General features: G+C 51.5%; 1 protein-coding gene across 4 annotated transcripts in view; it reads right to left on the bottom strand.

Moving 5' to 3' along the window:
* MAP3K14 (mitogen-activated protein kinase kinase kinase 14) overlaps positions 1 to 26,165 on the bottom strand; it is a 44,087-nt gene that overhangs the window by 4,271 nt on the left and 13,651 nt on the right. The window contains exons 2-13 of one of the 4 annotated variants that reach the window (XM_055575649.1): positions 24,662 to 24,859; positions 17,118 to 17,393; positions 15,907 to 15,976; positions 13,809 to 14,019; positions 13,094 to 13,705; positions 11,829 to 11,966; positions 5,424 to 5,553; positions 5,063 to 5,194; positions 4,498 to 4,602; positions 2,605 to 2,768; positions 1,950 to 2,100; positions 140 to 514 (exon numbers count right to left, since the gene is read on the bottom strand). In XM_055575649.1, the coding sequence (XP_055431624.1) occupies positions 140 to 514; positions 1,950 to 2,100; positions 2,605 to 2,768; positions 4,498 to 4,602; positions 5,063 to 5,194; positions 5,424 to 5,553; positions 11,829 to 11,966; positions 13,094 to 13,705; positions 13,809 to 14,019; positions 15,907 to 15,976; positions 17,118 to 17,373 (2,344 nt within the window). In that variant the 5' untranslated portion in view covers positions 17,374 to 17,393; positions 24,662 to 24,859. The remainder of the gene's footprint in view (positions 1 to 139; positions 515 to 1,949; positions 2,101 to 2,604; positions 2,769 to 4,497; positions 4,603 to 5,062; positions 5,195 to 5,423; positions 5,554 to 11,828; positions 11,967 to 13,093; positions 13,706 to 13,808; positions 14,020 to 15,906; positions 15,977 to 17,117; positions 17,394 to 24,661; positions 24,860 to 26,165) is intronic. The other 3 variants (XM_055575650.1, XM_055575648.1, XM_055575651.1) reach the window with 3 other exon arrangements.

Here is a 26,165-nt window from a genome sequence, read left to right as displayed (position 1 = left end):
AAGGACCTGGAGGGATCTGGGCTCGCTGCACAGATCTCTCAGCCCAGGGCGGGGGCTGGCTATGGAGAGGATGAAGCCAAGGCCTTGGGGCAGCGCCCAGGCCTGTGTCCAAGACCCTGGAGGCTGCAGCTGCCCATACCTATCTCCAGCTGTTGTAGCTCCTGTTCAGGAAAGGTTGCCTTTCGCTCGGGTGAGGTGGGGTTCCTGGTGGGGGCCGGATCCAGGGAGGACAGGGGCAGTGGGTCCCATGTCCCAGACTCCTCCTTGCCCCAGTGCAGGCTGGGAGACTTGCTCTGCTCTGGGGGGTCTGGAGGTGGAGGAGGCTGGAGCTTAGGGGCCCCGCCTGCTGCGTCCTTAGCTGGCTGCAGCCCTGGGGCCCCTGGTGAGAGCTCCCCTGGTGGGGCATGCAGGGTCTGGTGAGGGTGGCCTTGGCTTGGTGGTGGGTGGTCTTGGAGTGGCAGTGGATGTCTTGGTTCTTTGTACTCTCCTCTCCAGGGACTCCTCAGACCTCCCACTACAAAACAGAGAGCACACGCGGTGAGGAGGGAACAGGCCAGGCCGGTGGCCTTTTCTGAGCAGAGGAGCGCCAGAAGTGGGCAGGGAGGGTGGTCCCTCGCCCAGCCAGGACACGATTTCAGAGGGTGCTGCGTGGTCTTCACAGGAGGCTTCTTCCTTAAGGGGGGGTCCTCTCATGAAAATAGAACAGTATTTCTTTTATTCTATTTTCCTTCCAGGTAACAGTTGCAAATTTAAAAATTATAGAATTGGCTCCAGAGAAGGGCTTTGTTAATATTAATCGTATTACAAAGGGAAGATTTAAAAATAGCTCTGGGGTAATGCCCACTCATAGCTTCTAGGAGAATGGGCCTCGCTGACCCTCCGTATCTTACCCTTCCCTTCCCGACAGTCAGTGCTTCCTGAGGGGGCACTATTTCTCTGGAGTAGGGGGGAAGTTCAGCCATTTTAAATGGGGGGGCCATTATAACTACCATCTACGTCTGGGGTGCGGGCCATGCAAGGTCTCTCTCCTGTTTTACTCAATCCCTATTCGCTCTCCTCACCACTGCCTTTCAAGCCCTGCCACTTCCCTCCCTCGCACCCCGCTGATGTTCTATCTTCAGTAGACATCAAAAGTGCAATATGTCACTTTAGGTTTCACTGAATTCCTGCTAAGTGTGTGTTGTTTTTATTTATCGATTTTTAATTTACACAAACGGCACTGTATTCTAGGCCTTGCTCTGTGGGTCCCTGCTTCACCAGGCACTACAGTTTTAAGATCCAGCCAGGTTGCCCTGTGAACACTGAGGCGCTTGTACTGCTGTGGGTGCTGCGTGGAGCATCCCGCACCCCACCCGACCCCATCCCACTCCCACCACTGGCCTCTTCGTGTTCCCAAGGAGGGACACCCAACTGCGCCCATCTCCCTTCTCACAAATGACACTGCAGTGTACACCCCCAGGTGCGTCCCTCATGGATCTGGGCAGAGTTTCTTTGGCAGTGTGCCCTGGAGTAGGGCGCAGGGTTGCAGGTCTGCAGACATGTGTCTGGGTGCTGCCGGGCGCCCTCCAGCGGAGCCTATGGGCCACTGTCCCATATCCCCACCTACAGTTGGCACCGCCAGCTTTCTGACTTTCTCCCACACAAATGGCTAGAAAGTGATACCTGGCTTTATTTCACATTCTCTAATACTAATGAGTTCAAGCCCCCTTTATATGTTGTGAGCTCTTTCCCCCATCTCCTGAGCATGGCCTCTGCATCAAGGTACAGTACTAAGCACTTGGACTCACGTGACCTCAGTCTTCCTAACAGTAACAACCTTCCTGAGGTTGGTGTCATGCCCATGCTCTAGATGGGGAAGCCAAGGCTCTGAGATGTTGAGTATCTTGTTCTTGACCACCACACGACCCCACCGCCTCTTTCACTCCCCACAGCCAGCGCAGGGCTCTTACCGTGCTGCAGCGCCAGGCTGACCTTCCCCCCCAGCTCCACTGCAGATGCTCGGTGGACCGGCTCTTTCCTGAGCCCCTCCTGGATGGCCTGGGCCGTGAGCGGGGCACAGGAGGGCGGGATCTCCCTCACAGGTGGAGGCTCACTGGCAATCTGGGGGTCAAAAGGCAACATATGAGACTCGCCTCCCCATCACTTCCTGCCCCTCACTTCCTTTTCTTGCTCCTCCCCACTCTCCCCTGTCCTGCTGTGCTGGGGTCAGTCAAAAGGACTAGAATGGCCTGGTCTAGAGTGAGGGCTGGGACTTTTCCAAGAAGAAGGGAAAAGGGGATTAGCTACAGAACAGAGCAGGAGGCGAGGTGCCCATAACCTCCAGGCACCCACGACCCCTACAACCCTCAGGAGGACAGGTGGGGGTGGCGTGGGGTGTGGACACAAGAGAGCCCTGAACCATGAACTCAAGAAGACCCTTCACCCAGGATCTGCCCTCGGACACTCAAATTTGGGTAGCCAAGTATTTAAGTCAGGATCCCACATCTCTGCTGAGGCCCTTGCTTGCTCCTGCCACCACTAAAGAGCGGCCAACACGGGAGGCGCCACCAGGCCCGCAGCCTGGGCCCCGTGGCCCTGCTGGCCGTCCCAGGCGCTCTCACGGACCTTGAGGCAGAGCGGCCCTCGGAAGTACTGGGTCCAGGGGTGGCAGCCGTTGAGCATGTGCAGCATCATACAACAGCTGCTCCAGACGTCCACCTTGGCATCGCAGGGCTTGCCCATCACCACCTCTGGCGCCATGTGGGTCTCTGTCCCAGGGATGTAGTCCCCTGCAGAGGTGAGGTGAGACAGAAAAGGCAACTGTGAGCTCTGATGGGCGGAAGCCTCGGCTATGACCACCCCCATCAGTTCCTGATATACCTTGACTCTGTCTCAAAGTACTGTAAGTAGAGATAAAGCCTCCAGGTCCAACTTGCTGGGGATAAGCCAAGGTGGGGATTGTGCTGGGGACGGGAACAAAGAATATATCATCTAAAACAGGGGCTCTGGACGTCTGTGGTGGTCCAGTGGTTGAGAGTCTGCCTACCAGTGCAGGGGACACAGTTTGATCCCCAGTCCAGGAAGATTCCATATACCATGGAGCAACTAAGCCTGTGCACCACAATTATAGAAGCCTGCACTTTAGCGCCTGTGCTCCACAACAAGAGATGCCACCACAATGGGAAGCCCAGCCCGCGCACAGCTAAGAAGAGTGGCCCCTGCTCATTGCAAATGGAGAAAGTCTATGCAGTGACGAAGACCCAGCACAGCCAAAAATAAATAAATAAATAAATAAATTAAAAAACCCACTGGCTCTGCCCTTTGGATCAAACTCTCAAAATGCCTTCTAAAAGGGGGGAGGGATTAATAGTATGATGTTCCTGAAATTTTAGTAACTTAAAAAAAAAAGGAAAAAAAAATATATGCATAAAAGACTAGAAAGACTGATGCCAGATGTGAAGAGTATTATTTTTCTGGTGGTTTGTGTTTCTTATTTTTGTTTAGCTCTACTTTCTGTGAAAGGTATTAGAAAAGATATATATATATTATATAATAATATATATTATATAATTATATATTAATATATTATATATTGTATAATATTAATAAATATTAATGTTAATATATGATATTTATATATAATATATAAGATATAAAAGATATTTTATAATATAATAATAACACTAGTTATTTCAAAGTGGAAAGCAGGTATCTGTGTTCAAATTACATCTTCAGAATTATCAAGAGTCCTTTGACAACAAAGAATCACTTCTAAAATATTGCTTTTCCTTTGGTCAAAATGAAATAATTTTATGCTAATGCTATAAATAAAAAAGCAGGGCACAAAAAGTGTGTTATGATGACCTTAACTATATACAGAAAAGTATCAAAAAAATTATGAATAAGGAAAGACCTGGAGGGAATTATCTAAAATATTCATGATTATCTCTCTGGGCAAGAGGAATGGTAAGAACTTTTACTCCCCTTCCAAACCACTTAACACTGTAGTTATCCAATATTTTACTGCGGACACAGATTATTTTAATAATCAGAGAAATATAAGTTAAAAACAGGCATTTCTCCAGCTATAAAGCATAGGCCCTTTGGTCAGCCATCTCATTCTGCTTTGCAAAACTGTACTCTCAGAGGCGAGGGAGGGCTGAGCTCACAGGCTGGGAGCACAGCTCCCCGGGAAAGGCTGGCCAAGGGGCCTGGAGCCCCGGGGGTTTGGGGACAGCAGACCTTGGACCTTGGGTGCGGCACCCAGCCTCTTTTGTTCCCTCCTCTGTGTAACAAGAACATCAGAAGCAAGCACCTGACATGCATGATTGCATTTAAGCTTAACAACAAAAGCCTCATAACCTAGGGTGGTTGTGGGGCTGAAGAATCTTCATGGACATAAAGTGCTCACATCTCTGGTTGCCATTAAGGAAGGTACAGGAGAAGGCGCAGGGCTAATGCTTAGTGAAGGCTGCCCAGCTGTTATCTTTGAGGGAAGGGGCAGGGGGCAGGGCATACCTGTGAGCAAAGACTTCCCCAGGCCGTCGGGCTGAAGGCACACAGCGTGGCCAAAGTCGCAGAGGGCTGCGCGACTCCCATCACTGGACAGGAGCACGTTGTCGGCTGCCAGGCCACCCCGGGGAAGAAGAGGAACAGGTGAGTCACCGAGGGCCCCGGCCCAATTTGAACCTCCGGCGGGGCAGTTTTCTGGCTGACCCTATGTGGCAGCTGCAGCTTCTGATTAGTTTCATTAGTCATGGAGGGAGGGGGGAGGCGGGGATCAGTTCAGGCTGGAGGCAGGCAGCAGGCAGGCTCTCAGAGGGTGAGGGGATATGGCCACTCAGCCTTGCTGCCCTTCCCTCCCATGGTCACCAGTAAGTAGGAGCTTGATTAGTGTTCTCTGTGGGCATCACCCACTGGAAATCACAGTGCCAGGCTGAGGGCTGGGAGAACACATTCTCCTCTCCTGCTGGCTCAGCCCACCCACCTTGACGGAGGCACAGAAGATCTGGGAGGAAGCAGGCATGATGGGGTGAGGAAAGAGCCCAATAGGGACCAGGGCCATGGGTGCCCTGAGCCTTACCTTTCACATCTCCATGTAGAATCCTGCGGGTATGGAGGTATTCCAGCCCTTCCAGCGCCTGGCCTAGGTAGTAAAGGGCCCGGTCCTCTGGCAGACAGCCTTTCTGCTTTATGAGCTGGCCTAGCGAACCACCTAGGAGATCAATGGCTGATCTTTACATGGAGCTTTTCCAGGCCTCCAAGTCAGCCAAGGGCAAGAGACTTCAAACGGCAGGTGGTAGAAAGCAGGCCTTTCTTGCTGATGTCATGAGGTCAAGAGTTTAAAAATGGATTGACTGGGGACCAAGGTTAACCTGGGCAAGACTTGGAGAAACCCTTGGCTCTGACTTTGGAGGGAGAAAGAGTGGCCCCTGGCTCCTTACCTTCCAGCAGTTCCATGAAGATGTTGACCCAAGGCCCTTCCTTCACAGCTCCATACAAAGGGACGATTCTGGGGGAGGTCAATCCCGCACATGCCATCAACTCCTCTGCCCGAAATACTTCGACTCGCACCTGGAAGGGCCCAGTGATGGGTGGGAGTGAAGTTGAAGGTCCAGGGCTGGTTCCCTGGGTTCCTATCTGGACCCTTGGAGCTCCCTACATGGAGACCATGGATGGGCCTGGTGATGATTCTGAGGCCAGGCAGGGCCCTGAAGGGCCTGCTGGACACTTAGAAACTAAAGCGTAAACCCTGGGGCGCTCAGGGTCAATGCCTAGTACTTGACTAAAGTTCTACAGTGCTGATGTTTATGGAAACAGTCATACAAAAATGACAATCCTTATCCAGGCCCCTGGCATGCTGCTCACCCTCAGATCTGCTGAACACAGAACTTTCTTTCCCTCAGCTCAAATGTCTGGACAGTTTCTAGGTTATGGGACCTTTTGTTTATCAACATCCACGTCTTAAGATGTTTCTGTAGCCAGAGCTGGTACAGCCAAGATTCTGGCTCTGTCAGTGCCTCTGGATCCTCAGCATCCTTCTCAGCACTTATTATTTGCTGATAATTGTTTGCCTTTCCCCCCGAGGCTAAAATGTCCATGTAGATGCGACAGTGCTTGTTTATTCTGTTTGCAGCTGTTTCCCCAGGATCTGGGCATAGGAGAGGATTCTCCTACAGGGAGGGGCTTGGCCCAGGCCCTGTCTGCAATGGACTGGCAGGCTGGGGACCACCCACTCCTCTGCAGGGACCAGCATGACATGGAGGGAAGAAATAGGCCTTGGATACAAGCATCCTGGCTGTATCCAAGAAATAGGCCTTGGATACAAGACCCTGGCTCGGCCGTTTCCAAAGGTGGATCACTTCCTCTAAGCTATGTGTCTCCATATGTGAATAGTAGGGGCAGTGGCCTCTGCTCCTGTGTAGGGTAGGGGTTTGGAGGGGTGATAACCAGCACTAGGCCTCAGTGGGTGCTCAGGTATGGCAGCTCCTGCCTCCTCCCTCCAGCTCAAATGAGAGGCGCTCAATAAATGCTTCAGTTCAGTTCAGTTCAGTTCAGTCGCTCAGTCGTGTCCGACTCTTTGCGACCCCATGAATCGCAGCATGCCAGGCCTCCCTGTCCATCACCAACTCCCGGAGTTCACTCAAACTCACGTCCATCAAGTCAGTGATGCCATCCAGCCATCTCATCCTGTGTTGTCCCCTTTTCCTCCTGCCCCCAATCCCTCCCTGCATCAGAGTCTTTTCCAATGAGTCAACTCTTCGCATGAGGTGGCCAAAGTACTGGAGTTTCAGCTTTAGCATCATTCCTTCCAAAGAACACCCAGGGCTGATCTCCTTTAGAATGGACTGGTTGGATCTCCTTGCAGTCCAAGGGACTCTCAAGAGTCTTCTCCAACACCACAGTTCAAAAGCATCAATTCTTCGGCGCTCAGCCTTCTTCACAGTCCAACTCTCACATCCATACATGACCACTGGAAAAACCATAGGCTTGACTAGATGGACCTTTGTTGGCAAAGTAATGTCTCTGCTTTTGAATATGCTATCTAGGTTGGTCATAATTTTCTTTCCAAGGAGTAAGCGTCTTTTAATTTCATGGCGGCAGTCACCATCTGCAGTGATTTTGGAGCCCCAAAAATAAATGCTTATACTTCCTATAATAGAGACTTGTTTTTCCTTCCGGCTGCCGTTGGCTTGCCTGTTAGCCCCGAGAAGTGCCACCAGGGGGCGCGAGTGCTAACGACACTAGCCAGGAAGCAGTCGGTCAGGGTCTGCCAGTCTTCGGAGACCTGCTGACTTGTGTGGCTTTTGGGCTTTTGCCTATCAGTGGAAAAATCTCTCTTCTGATTACTTGCAGAATATCTGGTTGATCATCTTGCACGAACTTGGACTCTCTGTCAGTGTTTCCAGCTCTGAACCTGAATTGGGACGTATTTGTCGACAGGACTTGTATTAGCACATGTCTCTCACCCTATTGCTCCCGCACTGGGAGGTGAAGCGCGCACCACAGAGCACTCACGAGGGGGCAGTGACGGTGGCCTCTGGGGGCGCCACCTAGACTCCTAGCTTGAGACACTTCGGTTTCAATGCTGCACTGCATTCTTTTGAGGATGTATCTTTATGAAGGTAGGGTTTTGGAGGCTGCTGTGACAAAAAGGTTCTTTAGGGGGAGAGTGTGGAGCAGGATGTGAAGGGGATGGTGTCCAGTGATTTCAAAGGTGGAGAAGTGCGTGCCCAACAGGATACACATTCCGTTAGTAATTATGGTTGTTTAAGAAGGAAATTTATCTTTCAATTTAGGTGTGTTGTTATGCAAATAGTTACTAGATTGTTAGGATAAAGACTTATTACTTGACCCAATTATTTAACAGATGAAACTTGCTTTAGTCTGGGGCACCTTGAAAAAATGACATGAAGGGCTGTGAACCAAGGAAGTCTGGAAGCTTAGGCTTTAATTCTGAAGAAATCCGTAAGTCTTTCAGAGCACCCCAGTGACATTAAAACCCTTCCCAACCACTCTGATCAAAGGGAGTTGGAAGGGACACTTCAAAACACAAGGTGTGTTAGAAGTCTGGGCCAGCCCCAGGGAGAGCAGGCTGAAAGGATGCTCTCAAGGGAGAAAGGTTGCCCTTCTAATCCAGGCCAGCTGCCCATCTGGCCACCTTTTCTCTCTGGACTTCAGTGTCCTCATCTGTACAGTGAGGGCTGGACTCTGATGAGGATGTTAATGAGAACTAATATTTAATGCCCACTTAACAGATTCCAGGGACTATGCTCAGAACTTTATTCATCGTTTGCATCTTACAATAGCTTTGGAGGTGATATCATCTCATTTTATAGACAAAGAAGCTGAAGATCAGGCCGGTGACCTGTTCAAGGTCATGGGATAAGAAGTGGCAGAGCTGGGGTCTTGGGGGGGTAAGCCTCATGGCAGAGCTACCAGCTCCCTACCTTGCTGAAGGCTGTTCTAGGGGTATTAGCTTTTACATCCTGGACATTTTTTTTTACTGAAGTTCAAGAGCATGCATGCCCAGGTGGAAGCATGGTCAGCAGTCACCTAACCGCCAAATCCACAGGCCATTTCCCTCTGCTTAACTGCCCACATGCTTTATACCAGGGGTCTCTCTTTCCTTCTTGGAACACTCCCTCTTGTTTTCTTTAGTATTCATATTCATTTTATTTCATCAGTAAATATAAGGGAATAAAAGCAATTCTATAAGTTCTTTTAAAGATCTCAGGAACAATAATATGTGAGAGGCATATAGTTTTGTCCTTTATTTCCTCATCATCATGGAGACAGTCTCCTCTTGGTCCTTGTCCTGATTTCCTCAACACTCGTCCTGGCTGACTTTACCCACATGCACGGCTGATGGCTGCTTCTACCATCTTTCCACCATGTAAGTGTCCACCCCATTACAATCCGAGCTCCTTCAGGTTAGGCGTGTGGGTCCCACACCTCTGTCCCCAGCCCGGGCCTAGCATCTGGCACAGAGCAGGGGCTTGGTAACAACAGCTGGCTGGACTTGGCCAAAGCCACTCTAATCCAGATCAGGGCAGAGCAACAAGAGGCTCCTAGAGCTCCATGCTCCAGCCAGATGTGCTCAAACGAACAGTTCTTAACCCTCTTTGGGCCACAGACCCCTGTGAAAATCTGGTAAATAAAAAATGTGTGTGGGTCCACCCATGCCACATGTGGAATACAATTCCAGGAGTTCATGAATCTTATGAATGAACTGACTAGGATTAGAACTTCTACACTGACTGTTAAAAAGCACTAGACAGGTGTATATTACCAGTGAGGAAATCTGTCCATGATCCACTGTTGCATGAAAAAACATGGTACAGAACAGATGAGTGCAGCCTCATTTTAATAAAAGTCATAACTACATGTTTATATATGCATATCAAAGGGTGGTGACCTCAGAAGAGGACTGGGGGACAGAGAGACTTTTGGTTTTCGGGGTACCATTCTTTTATAATGAGTTTCTATTAATTTGAAAGTAAAAGTAAGATAAAAAAAAATCTTAAAAAAAACCCCCAAAACTCAACATTAAAGCCTGGGTGTGCAACCAATTAGCATCTGACCTGGGGCCAGCGGGGTGCTGACATCATCATGTGATGCTCCACATCCTGGATCCTCCCTAGGGAGCATCAGAGGGTGTGCAGACTTGCTCTGACCCTGTGTGCACTTTGACCTCTGATCCTTGGCCCTCACCCTCCACCCCTACCCTCCTGGCAGAGATCTGTTTCTCATATCTTCCAGATGAAAATGCTAAAGGAAACCTTCCTTACTCCCCTCCCCTGGAGAGAAAGGAGGGGTGGTGTGCCTGACCAAAGGCAGCTGTGTGGGCCACCCAAAGCCAACCCTGCTGAGGTCCTGGATTGGGGGAAGGCAGAGGTCCGAGGGGCCAGCTCTGGGGGGCTTGAGCAGCAGGTCTGGGCCTGGCAAGTCCGCGCGTTGTGCTTAGAGCTTGTCTGGCTGCCCTCGGGAGGTGAGGAGTGGAGTCCCTGTCCTCTTCTACTATATTAGGGTTGTTTACCTTGTTGCCTGGGACTCTGAGAACCTCAGCAGTGCAACAGCTGAGAAGCCTGGTGACTAAGCTCCCCAGCACAGGCGTTCATCTCCAGGATACTTCACACTCTCTTGCCCTCCTCCCACCCGCCTCTCAGGAGGGACAGCTGAGCCTTCTCTGGTGGCCTGGGGAGGGGACTGCAGCTGAGGCGGTCAGGCACGTGGCCCTGGCATCCCAGCAGGAGATGATGACCCAGGCTGGCAAGAACTAAGCACGTGCTTCGGTCAGTGGTGTGGTGGGGTGGGCAGGGGTGGAGCTGGCTTATTTGACACAGTGTATCTGAAGTTTGGGGTAATACCTAAGGATAGTCCCCTCTCTCAACCCATTGCCCCGAGGCCCAGACTCTCCAGCTTTAACACCTGGCCACGCACCAGCCGTGGAAGCCAGCCCTGTTCACACCGCAATCCCCTCAGCCCTTGAAGTCTCAGGCACCCAAGACAGTGGCGCCAGCAGTGTCCACTCTGCATGGGGCCCGAGCAGCTGGGCCTACCTGTTCTGGCTATTTGGTCCCCTTCCTTTGGGGAATCCGAGTGTCCTGAAAAAAGGCCATCTGAAAACAAGGTCCATCTTTGAATTAGCTTATTTCACGCTGCCTATGGGCCAAGGAAATGGCCCATAGAAATGTTTCTGATTTCCACCTTAGGAAGTCTTTGGGGCTAGCCCTTATTCTTAGCTGAATTTAAGGTCAAGGGCAAGGTGGTTTCCAATTAAGGTGAGGGGAAGAGTTGGGGTAGAAGAAAGTATATCTGAAGGAGAGGAGGGCTGACACCCTCCAAGGTTTGCTGGGCCTGGACAGTGTGATTTGACAGAAGGAGGCCTCGGGTCCAGGCCCAGTTGTGGGGCTGCGGGCAAGGTGCAGACCCTCTCTGGTCTCCAGTTCTAACATCACGGAGATGAGGGAGTAGGAGATGTGACTCAGGCCCCTGCCTCTAATTAGAATCCTAGAAGCTCAAGTCTTCCTCCCCTGCCCCTTCCTGAGGAGAGGGTCAAAGCCAAACTCTGTAGTTGGATAAACCTGCGTGCTTAGTCACTTCAGTCATGTCCGACTCTCTGCGACCCTGTTGTCCATGGGGTTCTCCAGGCAAGAATACTGGAGTGGGTTGCCATTTCCTTCTCCAGTGATGAAGTATGAAGTGAATGAAGTGAAGTCGCTCAGTCGTGTCTGACTCTTTGCAACCCCATGGACTGCAGCCTACCAGGCTCCTCCGTCCATGGGATTCTCCAGGCAAGAGTACAGGGGTGGGTTACCATTTACCTGGGGCTCTCACTAAGTCTCATTGCCTCATATTGTCCATCTCCCAGGACTGATTACATCCAGTCAACAGGAGGCAGAGTCAGATCTGGCTCCCAAAGGGCTCCTGTCGGGGGGCTTCTCTTAGGGAGGCTCCTGTTAGGGGGAGACTGTGCTCTTGCTATTACCTTGCTATCCGCTGTGAAGTTTAAGAGTTTCAGATCAGTATGAATTTTGTGACAATCCAATCATCTTCCCGGTTTTGACTTGACCAAGGGGCCTGGCATCAGGAGGGGCCCAGGCTGCACACACAGCCTCACGCTCCCTCTCACATACACACACACACCAAGTGCAGCTCACAGGCGGGGACATGTGACTGGGACTGTCTCCCCTTCCAGCGCCAGCTGACCGAGGGCAGCCAGGATAGCCAGGCTCCGTTAAAGAGAGTCAGACCCATGGTCACCCTGTAACTAACCCTGAAAGAAGGCAAAGGGAAGGCGATGGGCCTCGGGCCGCTGCCCTCCTCAGCCTCGGAGCCCAGCATACCTTTTTGACGGCACACTGGAAGCCGGTCTGCTTGTCCTCCATCCTGTGGACCTCTCCAAAGGAGCCTCTGCCCAGGCAGGGCTGGCGCGTGGCCCAGTGGACCTCCTCTCGGTACTCATAATCCACCGGCTTGAGTTTCTGGGGTTGGCAGGAGAGAGAGGCCGGTTTCAGTGGCCAGGGCAGTGGAGGGATGAAGGTTACAGTGAAGAAGGCTTGCCAGCTGGTGGCCCGTGCCAGGCTGCTGGGCTGAGCTGAGCCCTCGCAACAGAAGACACCAACTGGTCTCAGGCAGGGCTTGGGGTCAGCAGAGGGTGGGGTGGGGTGTGGGGGGACAGGACTACCAGAGAGGGGGTGATAGGAATCAGGCGAAGGCAAAGGAGAGCTTCACGGTCTGCCTGAGGCAATCTGATCCTTGCAATGAAAAAACCTCCTCCCCAGATTTGTGGTTGTGGGACAGAAATGAAATTGTCAACGACCTTGACCGTGAAAAAACATGACTTCATCTAAAAGGTAAAAGAAAGGGAAGGACAATGAAGAGGGGCAGAGGACAAGGGATAATGTCAGAGATGGATGGGATTAACAGCCAGAAATCTAAGTTTGAGAAAATCATGTAATGTTACAAAGTTATCCAGTAAACTAGAGAGGGAGAAACAAAGCTATGACAAACCTAGACAGCGTATTAAAAAGCAGAGACATCACTTTGCCGACAAAGGCCTATATAGTCAAAGCTATGGTTTCTCTAGTGGTCACATACGGATGTGAGAGCTGGGCCATAAAGAAGGCAGAGAGCCAAAGAATTGATACTTTCAAACTGTGGTGTTGGAGAAGACTTTTGTGAGTCTTTTGGACAAGAAAGGAGATCAAACCAGTCAATACCAGGAAATCAACACTGAATATTCATTGGAAGGACTGATGCTGAAGCTCCAATACTTTGGCCACCTGATGCAAAGAACTGACTCATTAGAAAAGACCCTGATGCTGGGAAAGATTGAAGGCAGGAGGAGAAGGGGACGACAGAGGGTGAGATGGTTGGATGGCATCATTGACTCAATGAACATGAGTTTGAGCAAACTCTGGGAGATGGTGAAGGACAGGGAAGCCTGGTGTGCTGCAGTCATGGGGTCACAAAGAGTCAGACATGACTTAGCGACTGAACAACAAGAGGAAGAAGGTGAAGGAAAGGGGGAAGAGAAGATGGGCAGCCCTGGAGGCGGAGGTGGAGGGGGTGGTGATGGCATGTGTCCGTGTGTTTGGGGACTACTTGCCTCGATGAGTAGGACCCCCTCGCTGTCCTCAGTTTCGGGGCTGGGCGCCTGGGGCCTGGAGCCCCCCACTGACCAGGTCTTGGCCAGGCTGGCCAGGCTGTGGGCCTGGCCGGAGCTCACGCTGCCTTGCAAGGCATGTACCAGGTACTCCTCCACAGACAGCTTGTCCCTTGAGCCACGAGACGGGAAGCTGGGCTTCAGGTGAGGGCTGGGAAGGGGCTTCTGGCTATCTACACAGGCCAGTCTGCCCAGGTGAGGGCCAGGCAGGGGCTGCTGGTCGTCTACACAGTTTGTCAGTTTGCCAAGGAAGAAGGACTCTAGCGGGTGAGGCTTCCAGGGCTGGAGAGGGTGGAATGGGAAGGGGTGAGGCAGCCTGCTGTAGGGGAAGGGCTGGGGCAGGGGGCTAGCGTCCTGTGGGTGGTGGACTTTCCACACGTGGTTCAGACACTGCAGAGGGCTGATCAGTTTGTGGAGTTCTGGTCGAGGCAGCGCTGGCCGCAGGCCCTCCCCGAGCTTCTTAAACCAGAGCTGACCAAGGCCCGGCTCCTTCAGAGGCTTGGTGAACTGCGGGGCATTTCTAACATATGGGGGACCCAGCGGAGGCTCATCTTCCTGCAGGGGAAACACAGCATTAGGACACGGAGCTGCGGCCGCGGTGCAGGCCTTCTGCAGGCCCTGAGCCGGGCACGGGGGCCGGGGTTGGGGGAGGCCTCACCTGCACCGGGACCGTGCAGCTCTCCTGCTCGGGGGTCCTGGGGAGGGGTTTGGCCAAGGCCACCCCCGCCTGAGCCGGGGACTTGGAGCTCTTCTTCTTGCGTTTCTTTCGGGCTTTGCTGCGGCGCTTCCCCTTCCAGCACACGCGGGCCATTTTGCCCTCAGTCGAGTGGGCCACATTGTTGGGGATCTGATCAAGACTCTCGGACTGGCTGTCAGACAGACACAGACACGCCGTCTGGGTGTGAGGAGGTGCAGGTACCTGCGATGGACTCACAGAGACCTGAGGTCACATCCCAGCTTAGTCAGGACTTGCGGGAACGCGGGACAGTTCCTGAGCCTCAAGGACGGTCCGGGCCCTCACTGGTAAAGAGGAGGTAGTCTTTTCTGTCAGGCGGGGCTGAGATGGGGTTTAAATGAAACAGCTCATTTAAAAAGGCTACCTGGGGGGCTTCCCTGGTGGCTGAGTGGTGTAGAGTCCACCTGCTGGTGCGGGAGACGTGGGTTTGATCCCTGGTCCGGGAGGATCCCACATGCTACGGTGCAACTATAGAGCAACTACAGAGCCTGCCCTCTGGAGCCCGGGAACTGCAGCTACTGAGCTCACAGGCCACAACTACTGAAGCCCTAGCGCCCTAGAGCCCGTGCTCTGCAACAGGAGAAGCTGCTGCAATGAGAAGCCTATGCACTGCAACTAGAGAGTAGCCCCCTGCTCGCTGCAACTAGAGAAAAGGCCGTGTAGCACTGAGGACTTAGCACAGCCAAAAATAAATAAATAATTACTAAAAAAGCCAAAACGTCTACCTTGGTGCCTGGTCCCAAGGCAAGCCTCTGATAAACAGTGGTTATTACTAAGGTGAGAGGCTGCACATTGCTCTTTTGATGTGGATGGAGAGAGACTAGGGGGACTGCCCATGGAGAGGGCCCAGAAAGGGGCATGTGGCTCAGAAGGCCACACCCCATGGCAGGCATTCTCAGCTCTGAGTTGGTTTCTGTGGCCTCTGGAGCAAGGACAGTTGACTTTGGTCACCTCCACCCCAACCAGCCCTGGGCCCACCGGGCTCCCCCAGGAATGTGAGGAGCGGCATAATCAGATACCTTGCCCGGGCTAGTGCCCGGGTACCAGGGCAGCCCGCCCTGCTCTGACAGCTGGAGGCTGAGCATCACCATGGCTCTAACTCGGCTCTCACCCCTCTGGATATCAAGGTCCCGGTGGCCCTTCTGAAAGGGCTGCTGCCAAACAGCTGTGGAGCCAACCACGGCCTCAGCTGCTCTCCCATGGCCTCGTCTCCTGCCCCCATGAAGGAGGCCGACTCACCCCAGTTCTGGGGATTGCTAGGGGCCTGGGGTTTCTCAGGCAGTGGAAAGAAGTGAGTCCATCAGAAACCTCCAACCCTGGGTCAAAAGGCATCGGGCTGGCATAAGGAATCTGACCAAACAGGGAACATTTCTTGGTTCAAGGCCAGGTGCCCTCCTAGAACCTTTTCATCACTAGCGGTTCCCAAACTCCAGTGATAAAGGAAGTCTGCCTGGGGAGAGAGGAGGACCTATGTCCAGGTTCAACCTCCAGTTGCCAAGAACCAGTCTTTGGGGCTGGGGAGCCTGGAAACAGACGGAGCCTCACTCAGCCTCCTTTCCACGGGGCCAGTGAGCTGCGAGTCTGCCCCTGCCTGTTTCCAAGCCCTCATCCCTCCCTGGGTGTGTCTCACAGAGGGAAGGACATGTGAGGTTTCTCACCAAGCGGCTTCTCTGGGCCTGCACTTGTGGTCACGCACCAGCGGCAAGGTGCCTCCCGTTCCCAGCACCTCCCTACTGATGGGAACCGAGGGGAGCATCAAGGGCTCCGTGGAGAATACAAATAAAACGTCAAGCTGATATGACCCAGAGGCAGTCATCCACACGCTGGGAGCAGCTTTTGAAAAGCTTATTTGGCTGGGAGAGCGGCTCAGCCAGGAAGCCTGGGTGGGTTCCAAGAGCCGAACCACAGGTGCTGAAGGCGGGAGCCAGGGGTCATTCAGGAGCGGCTGGGGCGAGCAGCTGGGGTGGGGACACTGCCGCTGTGTCAGCTCGGGGCGCCCCTCTCAGGCTGACCATCTTACCTGTACTGTTTCGAGCCAGCGATGAAGATCCGTTCTGAAAAGGTGGGGCTGAACTCTTGGCTGTTCTCACCTTTTAATTAAAGGAAAAGGGGTTGGATGAGCAGAAAGGAGAAAGAAGAGGATTCGGCACTTAGGAGAGCGGCACTTTGCAGATGCCCTCCTGGCCACTCCTCTTTCCCGCAGCTCACCACCTCTCACGGCGGCGACCTCACCCTGCCCTCCCAGCCTGGGGGTCAAGGGCACTGGGTGTGCTTACAACATGGGCTCATTTAAGGGCACCTACTCCACTTCACACACTGTGAGGTGTAAGTGAGATGGTCCATATAAAACACTCAACACGGTGCCTGGCACACGGCTCAGTATATACTATTACATATGTGTGTGGGTTGAACTACCATAACCATGCCACTCACTTTGCTTTAATTTTTATTCTCTCATCTCTCGTCAAGGACCAGCCAGAAGGAAGCGGAAGATGTGGGGAAGGATGGATGTACATGGGAAAATACTGTCACCAGCTGTCGGTCTCACCAGGCTCCACCCCAGAAACTTCCTGGGGTGGAGGGAAGGTGTGGGGAGGGAGGGGATTCCTGGTCCTTCCCGCCCCCTTGGGAGTTTCTCAGGCTCTGGTGGCAGCCATCATCCTGAGCCATCTTGAAGTCTTGTGGGCGGAAGCAGAAGGACCAGACCGGGCCTCACCCCACCCTGCAGGCCTGAGGGCAGGTGTTCATCCTTTGGGGTGGGGGCCGCCTTGAGGTGGAAGAGGTGAAGAGCCTAATGCCCCAGAGCAGCTTTCCGGGAGACCTGGCCTTTCCTGTCTGGGCCTCTCCAGAGATGCTCAGGCTGCCCGAGGTCCCGGGAGAAGGCAGAGGGCCTGCTTGATGATCCTGCAGACTCCCCAGCACCTTGGAGCCCATGTATCCCTGCCTCCCAGCTACCTTCCCCTGCTCTGGTCACCATGGGCAATGCCTCGTCGGCCACCTCTCCCTTCTTGCGTGTCCCTCCCTGGCACTGCCCTGGCTCCCATGGCACACTGATTCCTGGCTTAACCCCCGGTCCTATCTTGTGAGTGTCTCCTGTGGTGGTCGCCCTGACCTCCCTCTTCCACAAGGGGACCCTGAGCCCAGCCCTACCTATGGCCAACCACCCTCGTCCAAACGCTGTGCCCCCCCTCTCTCCGCCACCCACCCCCGCCTGAAGCCCGGGGCTCTTACATTCGGCCTGGGCGATGATGGAGATGGCAGCTGGCCCAGCCTCGGAGCCGTCCTTGGCTGTGCCTTTGGTGATCACGTCGTTCAGGATCTCCCACTTCCCGCAGAACACGGGGCTCTTCTCCACGGCCTCCAGCTTGTGGACGGAGCTCTGCTTCTTCCCCATTGCCTGTGTCTTCTCCTTGGCTTTGGCGAACTCCTGCTGCTGCCCGACCGTGGAGCCGGGGGCGCCTGGGCAGGCCATTTCCATCACTGCCATCTCCCAGGCTCACGCTCACCCTGCGAGAGAGACCACACGCAGAGCAGGTCACCCCCAGACCCCAGGGCAGGCTGCAGTGGGAGGAGAAAAGCAGGGGGCAGAGGGCCTTTGCTCCCTCAGGCCACATGTATTTATCCTCCAAATGATCCCAATGGCAACCTCGCCACGGTCTCATGTGGGGTGAGCCCCCCGGCCCTACCAGTTCTTCCCTTCCACTCCACAAGGAGAACTCTATAGTCTGCCTCCTCTGGGACATCTGTGGATCAATGTCTGGGTTGGTTCTTTTTTGCCTTTGTAAATAATGGCTGAGTCGTCTTCTGCTGTTTGTTTTGTGGTGAACTTTGCTTCCGCAGAACAGGGGGGTGGATCCCATACTCCAAAGCCATTAGTCACCTCACCGATTCTGCACAAGCCTTGCCTTCTTAGAGACATGTCTGTGCCACCCATTGAGGGCTCTTCTCCAAGCGGAGACAATCGAGGTTTTGTTTTGTTCCCAAGTTACAGGTAGAGGTATGCATGTACATATGTGAGTGCATGTGCATGTGTGTGTGTGTGTATACACGCATGCATGTATATATATAGATTTGTGTGTGTCTATTTATATATACACACATTATATAGAGACACATATGAAATCTTGTAAAACCTAAAAACCATGCAAGCAGCAACACCAGAACTTGGCTCCTTTCCTGAGCTGCATCTGTTTGTGGCTTTCCAGAAGGGACTGACATGCTTCCTTCTGTAATGTCCAAACTCACTTGCTGAAAACCTCTTTCGGGGATCGTTTTTCTTTCAGGCAACATTAGTAATGGAATTTCTATTACAGCCCACGCACCCCACCACCAACTGACACCTCTAGAAATATGAGGACAAAGCACAAGAATTCATCTCTCTCTGGGCTCCGTCTCCCCCAGCTCTGCGTTCCCACAGAGCCAGATGGGAGAGAGAATGTACTGTTGTGACAATCTGTGCAAAGAGCACGCGGGCTGGAGTGGTCACAAAAGAGAACAGCGCTGCCCTGAGATTGTTAGCAGTTGGGAAGTTTTTTAAAGACTGGGCTCTGAACTCCCAAGGGCAGTGCCCTACTGGGTCATGACTTGTTTGCGACAAAGCCTAAGAAGGCACTGATTGCAGATACTTTCATAAATGCTCTTTGATGGCAGCTTGGTCCTCAGGCTGCTGCTAACAGATGAGGTCTTCTCTGCAGTAGCCCCATTCATCCTGAATCACGCCTCTGTCTGCTCTTGAGGGATGAAGACAAACCGTGGGAAGCCAGGCCTCTATACTTCTGCCCTTTTGCCTGATCAGGCTGGAAGCTTCCAAGAGACAGTGGGACACTGGGAAACTCTAGGCTGAGACCTCCTGCCTACAGCATCTGGCTCACCACAGCAGACACGAAAGGCTGAGGCAGCTTGACTGGGGGGTGGGGGTGGGGGAAGGTTTGTCGGTTGCTATGAATTTGATGCCCACATCTCTGCCTTCAAGGGCCTGCTAGCTTTGAACTCAGAGTGGTTCCAGCTTTCAGCCTGGGTGCTGGTGTGGTCCTGCAGGCTGGATGCTCCGGCGGCTGAATGGGTGGCCTCAGTTTCTTGATGACCTTAAGTCTAAGGGGTGCTCTGACTTCAATTAGGTGAAAGCCCTCCAAGGCTGGCTGTTCTACTTGTAAGGGTACTTTCATCCCACTCCACACCTCTGCAGCCCCTGTCCATCTCCAAAAGTACTTGATCCAGGGCCTAGAGTAGGGCCTACCTCTCTCAGCCTCTTTATAAGAGAAATGAGATCTTACAAACAGCCCCCCAGTGCTCCAAACCTAACAGTATTAGAGGTATGCCTACAGGGACACTGCTTCAGCCTCCTCATTTTTATGGAGGCCTAATTAGGCGGAGACTTGCTGGAAATCACCAGTCTGCATGGGGCTGTGTGGAGCCGGGCCTATTGGGCTGTGCTGTCCACTCCCTAGTCCCTGGGCTGCAGGCAAGGGGGAATGTCATGGGCCTCCCTGGGCAGAAGGCTCCTGAGGGCAGAGGTGGTGCCCCTGGTGTGCAGCAGAGCAGGGCACAGGGGGTGCTGGCTGCAGGAGGGAATCAAGGATGATGCCGGGCATCTTGGGATGAAGAGAGAGTTTCACTGGACAGCAACAGGAATGGCCAGTGGTCAGTCTTGTTCTGAGGCACCCGGCTGTTTAGAGCTAAGCTGCACTGGGGCTCATGTGGCCTTTCCTGCCTGACATGGCTCACCCGGAGCTGGTGCTCCTCCAGACAGGCTGTGGGGCGCCCCTCCCCAACGAGCTGTCCTTTCACCTTGGTGGCTGGGTGGGCAGCTGGCCAGGGGCCTTGGTCCTTCCTCTGCGAGCACTCTAGGCACCCTGTCCCAGAGAAACCGAGGCCAAGGCAGCCGAGGTCGGGGCTGCCTCCTCTGCAGTGCCCTGATGACTCACCCAGCAGCCTGACAGGCAGAGAGAGGAACAAGGGAGCCTGAGAAGCTAACCCAGCAGCTGGCTGCTGAAACCTGTGAAGGGCATGGGGAAAACAGGCTGACCCTCGCCTCCTGGGGGCACGAAATCATGGCCCGGGAGTTGTACGGCTTCTCCTGTGTCTGCCTTTCCAGTGCCACATGACCATGACTCAGACTCTCATCGACTGTCTCCAAGTTCAAGAGGCTATTCTCAGGACACTCTGGCCGGACAGCAGCGCTCAACATATACACACGCTCGCTTCCTCACTCCCTCCCCACTTCCACATGGGTTATGATCTACAAAAAGTGGGGTTCTGCACTAAGCCTGGGACTGCTGGTTGGGTGGGCCTGCCTGGCTCTGGGCTTTGGGCTCCGGCTTGCTGCCCCAGCCCGGAGCCCTGCAGCTCTGCCCCTTCTCTCGCTCCTGCAGCTCGCGGGAAGTGAGGACTAAGTGGGAGCCTGCTGTGTTTCTGCCTTTGAAGGCAAGTCAAAATCCTGATTCATTCCTCAGCTGGACGCTCTCCACAGCTCCACTCAGGCCTTAGATGCACTCTTCCCTCTGCTCTGTGTGTCAGAGCCGAGGATGTGAGCAGTGGCAACAGCCACACCCGCTTGGCTCACTCATAGGCCATGAACACACAAGGGGAAGGGAAAGGGGCAGAATTAAGTCAGTATTCTTGTAGGGTCTGATCCACGTACACTGCCTGTCCTCTCTTCTGTGGGGCTTCCATGACCCCCCAGAGGGGCCTGGGGGTAGGAATGATGGGGAGAGCACCAGGTCAACCCCTGGGCACATGTGTGTGACACATCTGGGTGGACAAGGCTCCTGGGCTCCAGCTCAGTTCCCTCTCCAGCTTAGTAAAGATCTTCTGTCCAAGCTGAGGAGTTCTCAACGTGGGTTCAAGGATGGCTTCAGGGAGGTCTGGGAACCCTAGGAACTTTATTGGTGTTTCTCCAGGGAAGAGGTCCATAGGTTTCATCACATTTCCCAAGGGTCTGACATTCCTCAGAAGGTTGTTCTAGTCTCCCCAGAAGACCAAGGCCAGGGCTAAACGCCTGATTCTGGCTCAATTCTTCTATGCCAAGGAAGAGCTCACCAAGGCAGCGCTATCCCACCTAAATTACAATAACTAGATGGGTTCTCAAACGTACTTGCCCTGGGTCTACTGAGTCAGTCACTGGGCATTAGGCCCAGAATCTGTACTTCTGACAAGTTCTCTGGATGACTCTAATGCCCAGTGGCCAGGGACTGCCATCCGACCCCTGCTCTATACTGTCAGGCTGCGCTGTCAATACGGTAGCCACTGGCCACATGGCTATTTACATTTATTTTCTTTTTCTTTTTTCTTTTATTTTGTATTGGAGGCTTTCCTGGTGGCTCAGATGGTAAAGAATCTGCCTGCAATGTAGGAGACCTGGGTTTGATCCCTGGGTGGGAAAGATCCCATGGAGAAGGGAATGGCAACCCACTCCAGTATTCTTGCCTAGAGAATCCCATGGACAGCAAAGGGACTCAGCCATACATATACATGTATCCATTCTCCCACAAACTCCCTTCCCATTCAGGCTGTCACGTAGCATTGGGCAGAGTTCCCTGTGCTGTAAGTGGGTGACATTCAAATCAATTCATTTAAAATAAAATTTAAAAATCAATTCTCCAGTTACCCTAGCTACCATATAGGAGAGTTCACACAGAATACCTCTATCACCGTAGCAAGTGCTATTAGACAGCTCCTGCCTGAGACCATTACAGCAATGCTTTCTCGGACAGCATACTTTCTCTTCCTAGGATTCTGGGATGGGGATGGGGTTTAGATGAAATGATTGCTTGATTAAACTGGGAGGCACAGAGTAATGTTTAAAATTTTGATCTTCAGTGGTGATGACCTTTCTAAAATGTATCATATTTCAGTTCCCTGTTTTAGTAAGGACAGTAAAAACACCAGATTGGGGACCAGAAGACACGAGTTCTAGCTGTGGAGGCTTTTTATTAAAAAGCAACAGGACCATTTTTATTAAAAGAAATCATATCTCAGCCTTCACAATATAAAAGACCTGGAAACGTGCAACTGACATGTAACTCAAATTAGAGACAGCTGCTCTGCTGAAGGTGGCCAAGGGCCCCACACACTCAGCTTGCCTCCATCCACCAAGGACCTCTCCAGCATCCTAGGTCTTCGAGGAAAAGAGTTTGAAAACTCTGACCTAGGAAATCATTTGAGGTTCCTTCTAGTTCCCCAAATGCCACTGATTTGTCAGGATTTTTTGAAGGCTAGATGACCTCGATTCAGACTGATAGTTAATATTTCCTAAGCACCGTCATTATTAGTGTCAATTTCAGAATGAAAACGGAGGTTTAGAGAAGTTCAGGAGCCTGCCAAAGCAGTCGCACAGTGACAAACTGCAGAGGTGCAGCTGGACTCGTGCTCTTGCCTCTCCAGTCAGCTCGCTTGGCCAAGAGACGACGCTAAATCAAAGTTCCTTCCCTTACCCGTGACCAAGCTCATGAGCACCATCACTGAGACAATGGGATTTCTCTGTTTCAGCACCATATAGCCAACCCATCAAGCCTTACCTAAGGCGTTCAACACTTTAAGCCTTGGTTTGCTGTATATCAAACAGAAATATAGGGCCATCTACAAAATGTCCACTGAGGGGCCAGAGCAGACCAGGGCAAATACCTCTCATGATATTTCATCTGGAAGCAAAAACTTGTCCTTCTCTGAATGCCCAGAGGAGACAAATAGCAGAAGTAGAATGACTCAACTTCCTTAATAAGATATTAGTTGAAAACCAATCTCTTTCTGCTGCTTCCTCTTTTAAGCCTTCAGCTTGCCTGGCTACGAGGCCACACTGGGCCAGCCTCTGCCTATCAAGAACAAGGGGTGTGCAGGAAGGGGAACCAAGGGCAAGTGCCGGGCAGAGTGAGCTGGCCAGGCAAAACAGCCATCTGGCCAGGCGGACCCAGAGATCCCCATGAGTTCCCCAGGCCCCCTTCCTGCCCTGCCGACCCTCTCCAAGCCCCTACCCTCGGTCTCTGTTTCAGTCGCACTGATCCTTTCACTTGCCTGAGCAGCAATGGGTAAGCTTTGATTTTTTTCCTCTGCTCACTTTGCTCCTTCTGTAAAGAGCGTCTTCTTCCTTTATTACTGCTATCTGACAGATCTCACCTACGTTTTATAACCTGTCTCCTCAATGAACCCTTTGCTAGCGTGCTTCTGCATTCACTCAACAGATCCTCAGTGGAGTCTCCTAAGTGTCAGGGCTGTAAGAGTCACCACCATTCATTGAAGGTCTCTGTGCTGGGCATGTGTTAGGGGCTTTATCCATGTAACTGACGAGCAACCACCCTGCAGGGTTGATGATATTTTTCAGATGAAACTAAGGCTCTGAGAGGTAAGTTACCTGCAGAAACAAATGAGGCCCAATTTATACAACTAGAGCATCAACATGTTTTTAAAGCTAAAACAAGGACACTCCTGGCCTTTCCCCGGGAATCTAAGCATCCTCATTTCCTTTCCAGGATAAAAACGTGTTGGCAAAGGTACCTGGAACTCTAGGAATTGAGCAATATTACTATCCATGTCCATATTACTACCCCTATTTTACCCGCAGGGTCTGCTCACTGTTGGTAATAATTTATTAGTCTGTGTAGGCAGGAAGCACAAGAACTAAAAATGAGGGATCTCATCACTAAGGGCTGGCTCAGCAGTAAATTGGTCAAACTTCTGGTGGAGTTACACCAGTACATGTTCCTGGAAATGTTACCATTTTTAACTAGATAAGGTTTAACAGGTCATTTCATTTTCTTAAAACGATTAAAAAAAAAAACAACCCACACAATACACACACAAAAAAACAAGAGTTCCAGGAAAGACAGTACCACCTTCACTGAAAGAACCGCTGAAGGATGTGCTTTTGGAAGCAGAAAAGTAAACCAGAGAAGAAATGGGATGCAAGAAACAATGGTAGACACAGAAATTGATACGATGTTAGTCAATTTAATCAACAATTGAATGTTAAAAAAAAATCAGTTTAAACCACTTTAAAACATTAAGTTTTAGGGAATTTCCCGGTGGTCCAGAAGTTAGGACCCCGTGCTTTTACTGTCGCAGCCCAGGTTCAATCCCTGGTCAAAGAACCAAAGTCCTACAAGCTGCAAGGCAAAAAAAAATTTTTTTTTTTTTTTTTTAAACACATTAACTTCTCTCTAGTTCTATTTACTTCAAAACAAAACTACATTAAGTTTTAGATAATATAGATAAGAAAGAAGTGTGGGGTGGGTTGTCCAGTGGGTAGAGTGATATGAGCTTTGCTATTTTGTGAAATTTACATATGAATATTTTACATTTCATTAAAAAAAAACTATAACTAAGTATGTATGTTAAAATTTAAGAGTAACTAACTATAAGAATAGTAATACAAGTCAGTTTCCAAAGCAAAAGTGTAAAGAAGGAAAAATAGAAAACTTGATCACTCTAACAAAAGGCAGGGAGAGAAGGAAAAAAGAAGCAAAGAAAAAGGACAGTAAGTATAAAATGAGAACACAAGTTACGGTGGCAAAAACAAGCCAAAGTATCAAGACATCATTAATCATAATACACACGCATAGATGAAGACCGCTTCACATTAAAAGTCAGACAATCGGGATTTTAAAAGATCCAGCTAGATGCTAACTAAAAGAGACAAAACAAAATTATACAGAAAGATTGCGAACAAAGGATGAAAAGAGATATGCCAGGCCAATACTCACTAAAACATGTATTATTAATAGCAGACAAAATACTTAAGACAGAAAGATATAACAATCATTTATATGCCCACAAGAAAGCACCTCTAAATCCAGAGGCAGGTTGAAGCTTTCTGAATGAGGAAGGTCTTGCCTTTAGAGTGTCCTGTCACATTGCAGAGAATTGCAGGCTCTTCTGACACATCTTTGAACATGTACTGGTCTGCTGGGTGTGGAGCCAGTGCTGAGTGCGGGCTGTATGCTGAGGAAGAAGACACAGCCCCTTGAGGAGCTTACAGTCTCCTGGGGAAAGAGACAAGTAGCTCCTTACAACAGTGATGCGATGACAGGGACGGACACACCGAGATGCAGTGGGAACACAAGGACAGGCAGTAGCCCCGCCTGTTGGAGATCAGGAAAGGCTTCCTAAAGCAGGGGATACCCGGAGTGGGTCTCAAGGGGTGAGCAAGAAGTTCTCAAGAAAAAGGAGTGGGTGTTCTAAGCAGGAGATGGGGGTTTGATCCCTGGGTCAGGAAGATCCCGTGGAGAAGGAAATGGCAACCCACTCCAGTACTCTTGCCTTGGAAATCCCATGGACAGAGGAGTCTGGTGGGCTACAGTCAATGGGGTCACAAAGAGATAGACATGACTGAATGACTAAACAACATTCCAAATCGAGGGGGCAGCAGAAGTTAAGGAACAAAATGAGTCTCTGTAGGAGTTAACAGCTTGAGGTTGCTGGTGAGCAAAGCTTGTCGGGAGCTGCAGGAGATGAGGCTGCAGATGGAGTTCAGGTACCAGACCATAGGACTGTGCTTGATCCTGATCCACCCCCAGGGGTGAAACTCTCAGCAGAGCGAGAGGAGTCTAATTCAGGGGCAGGGTTCCAGGTGGAGGAGCCTACAGGGTAGGGGCAGATGGTGGAGACTGGGCATTAAATGAAAACCCTGCCCCTGGGACAGAACCCACTCCCTCACCTGCCCAGCCCGGGCCGATAAAGTCACAAGTTACAGGCCTCTGTAGGGCTGGTGAATTTCCCTTTAGCAGAGAGATAAGTGGGCATTGGGACCTAGAAACAAGACATTGCAGGAAGGAATGAAACTCAGCTGCAGGAATCTCAAAACCTGCCTCCTCGCCAGCTTGCAGCCTGCTTCCCAGGAGAGCAATTTCTGCCTAAGCATTTCCCATTAAAGAGGAAATGAAATGTGAATGTACATTAATCATTAAAATCTTACAGGTCAGTTATGAAAAAGAAATCTGCCATGCCCACAAAACTCAGTCTCGCTGCCAATTCCCTAGGTCACACTGCCGGGTAGATGAAGTGTGTGGAATAATATTTATGCCCATTCCCAGTTCCCACCACATATCAATGTTAACTAGCCCCACGTGTGCCAAAACACCGCTGTCTCCAGGCCCTTTCCAGTGTTTAAGGCACGAAATCACCGCACACCTGTTCTATTACCAAAGGCCTTACTCACGTTCAGCTTCTCCCTGACCCCTCCCATCCCACACTGAGGCCAAGCTAATCTCAAATCATCATGTCCTTAAGATAACCTCAAGCTGAAAGACATCTGTCGGCTGTGCACGGCTTACGGCCCGGTCCCAACTC

This window comes from Bubalus kerabau, chromosome 4 (genome assembly GCF_029407905.1).
Source record: "Bubalus kerabau isolate K-KA32 ecotype Philippines breed swamp buffalo chromosome 4, PCC_UOA_SB_1v2, whole genome shotgun sequence".
NCBI classification, from domain to species: Eukaryota; Metazoa; Chordata; class Mammalia; order Artiodactyla; family Bovidae; genus Bubalus; species Bubalus kerabau.
This window is presented reverse-complemented; position numbering and strand designations above follow the sequence as displayed.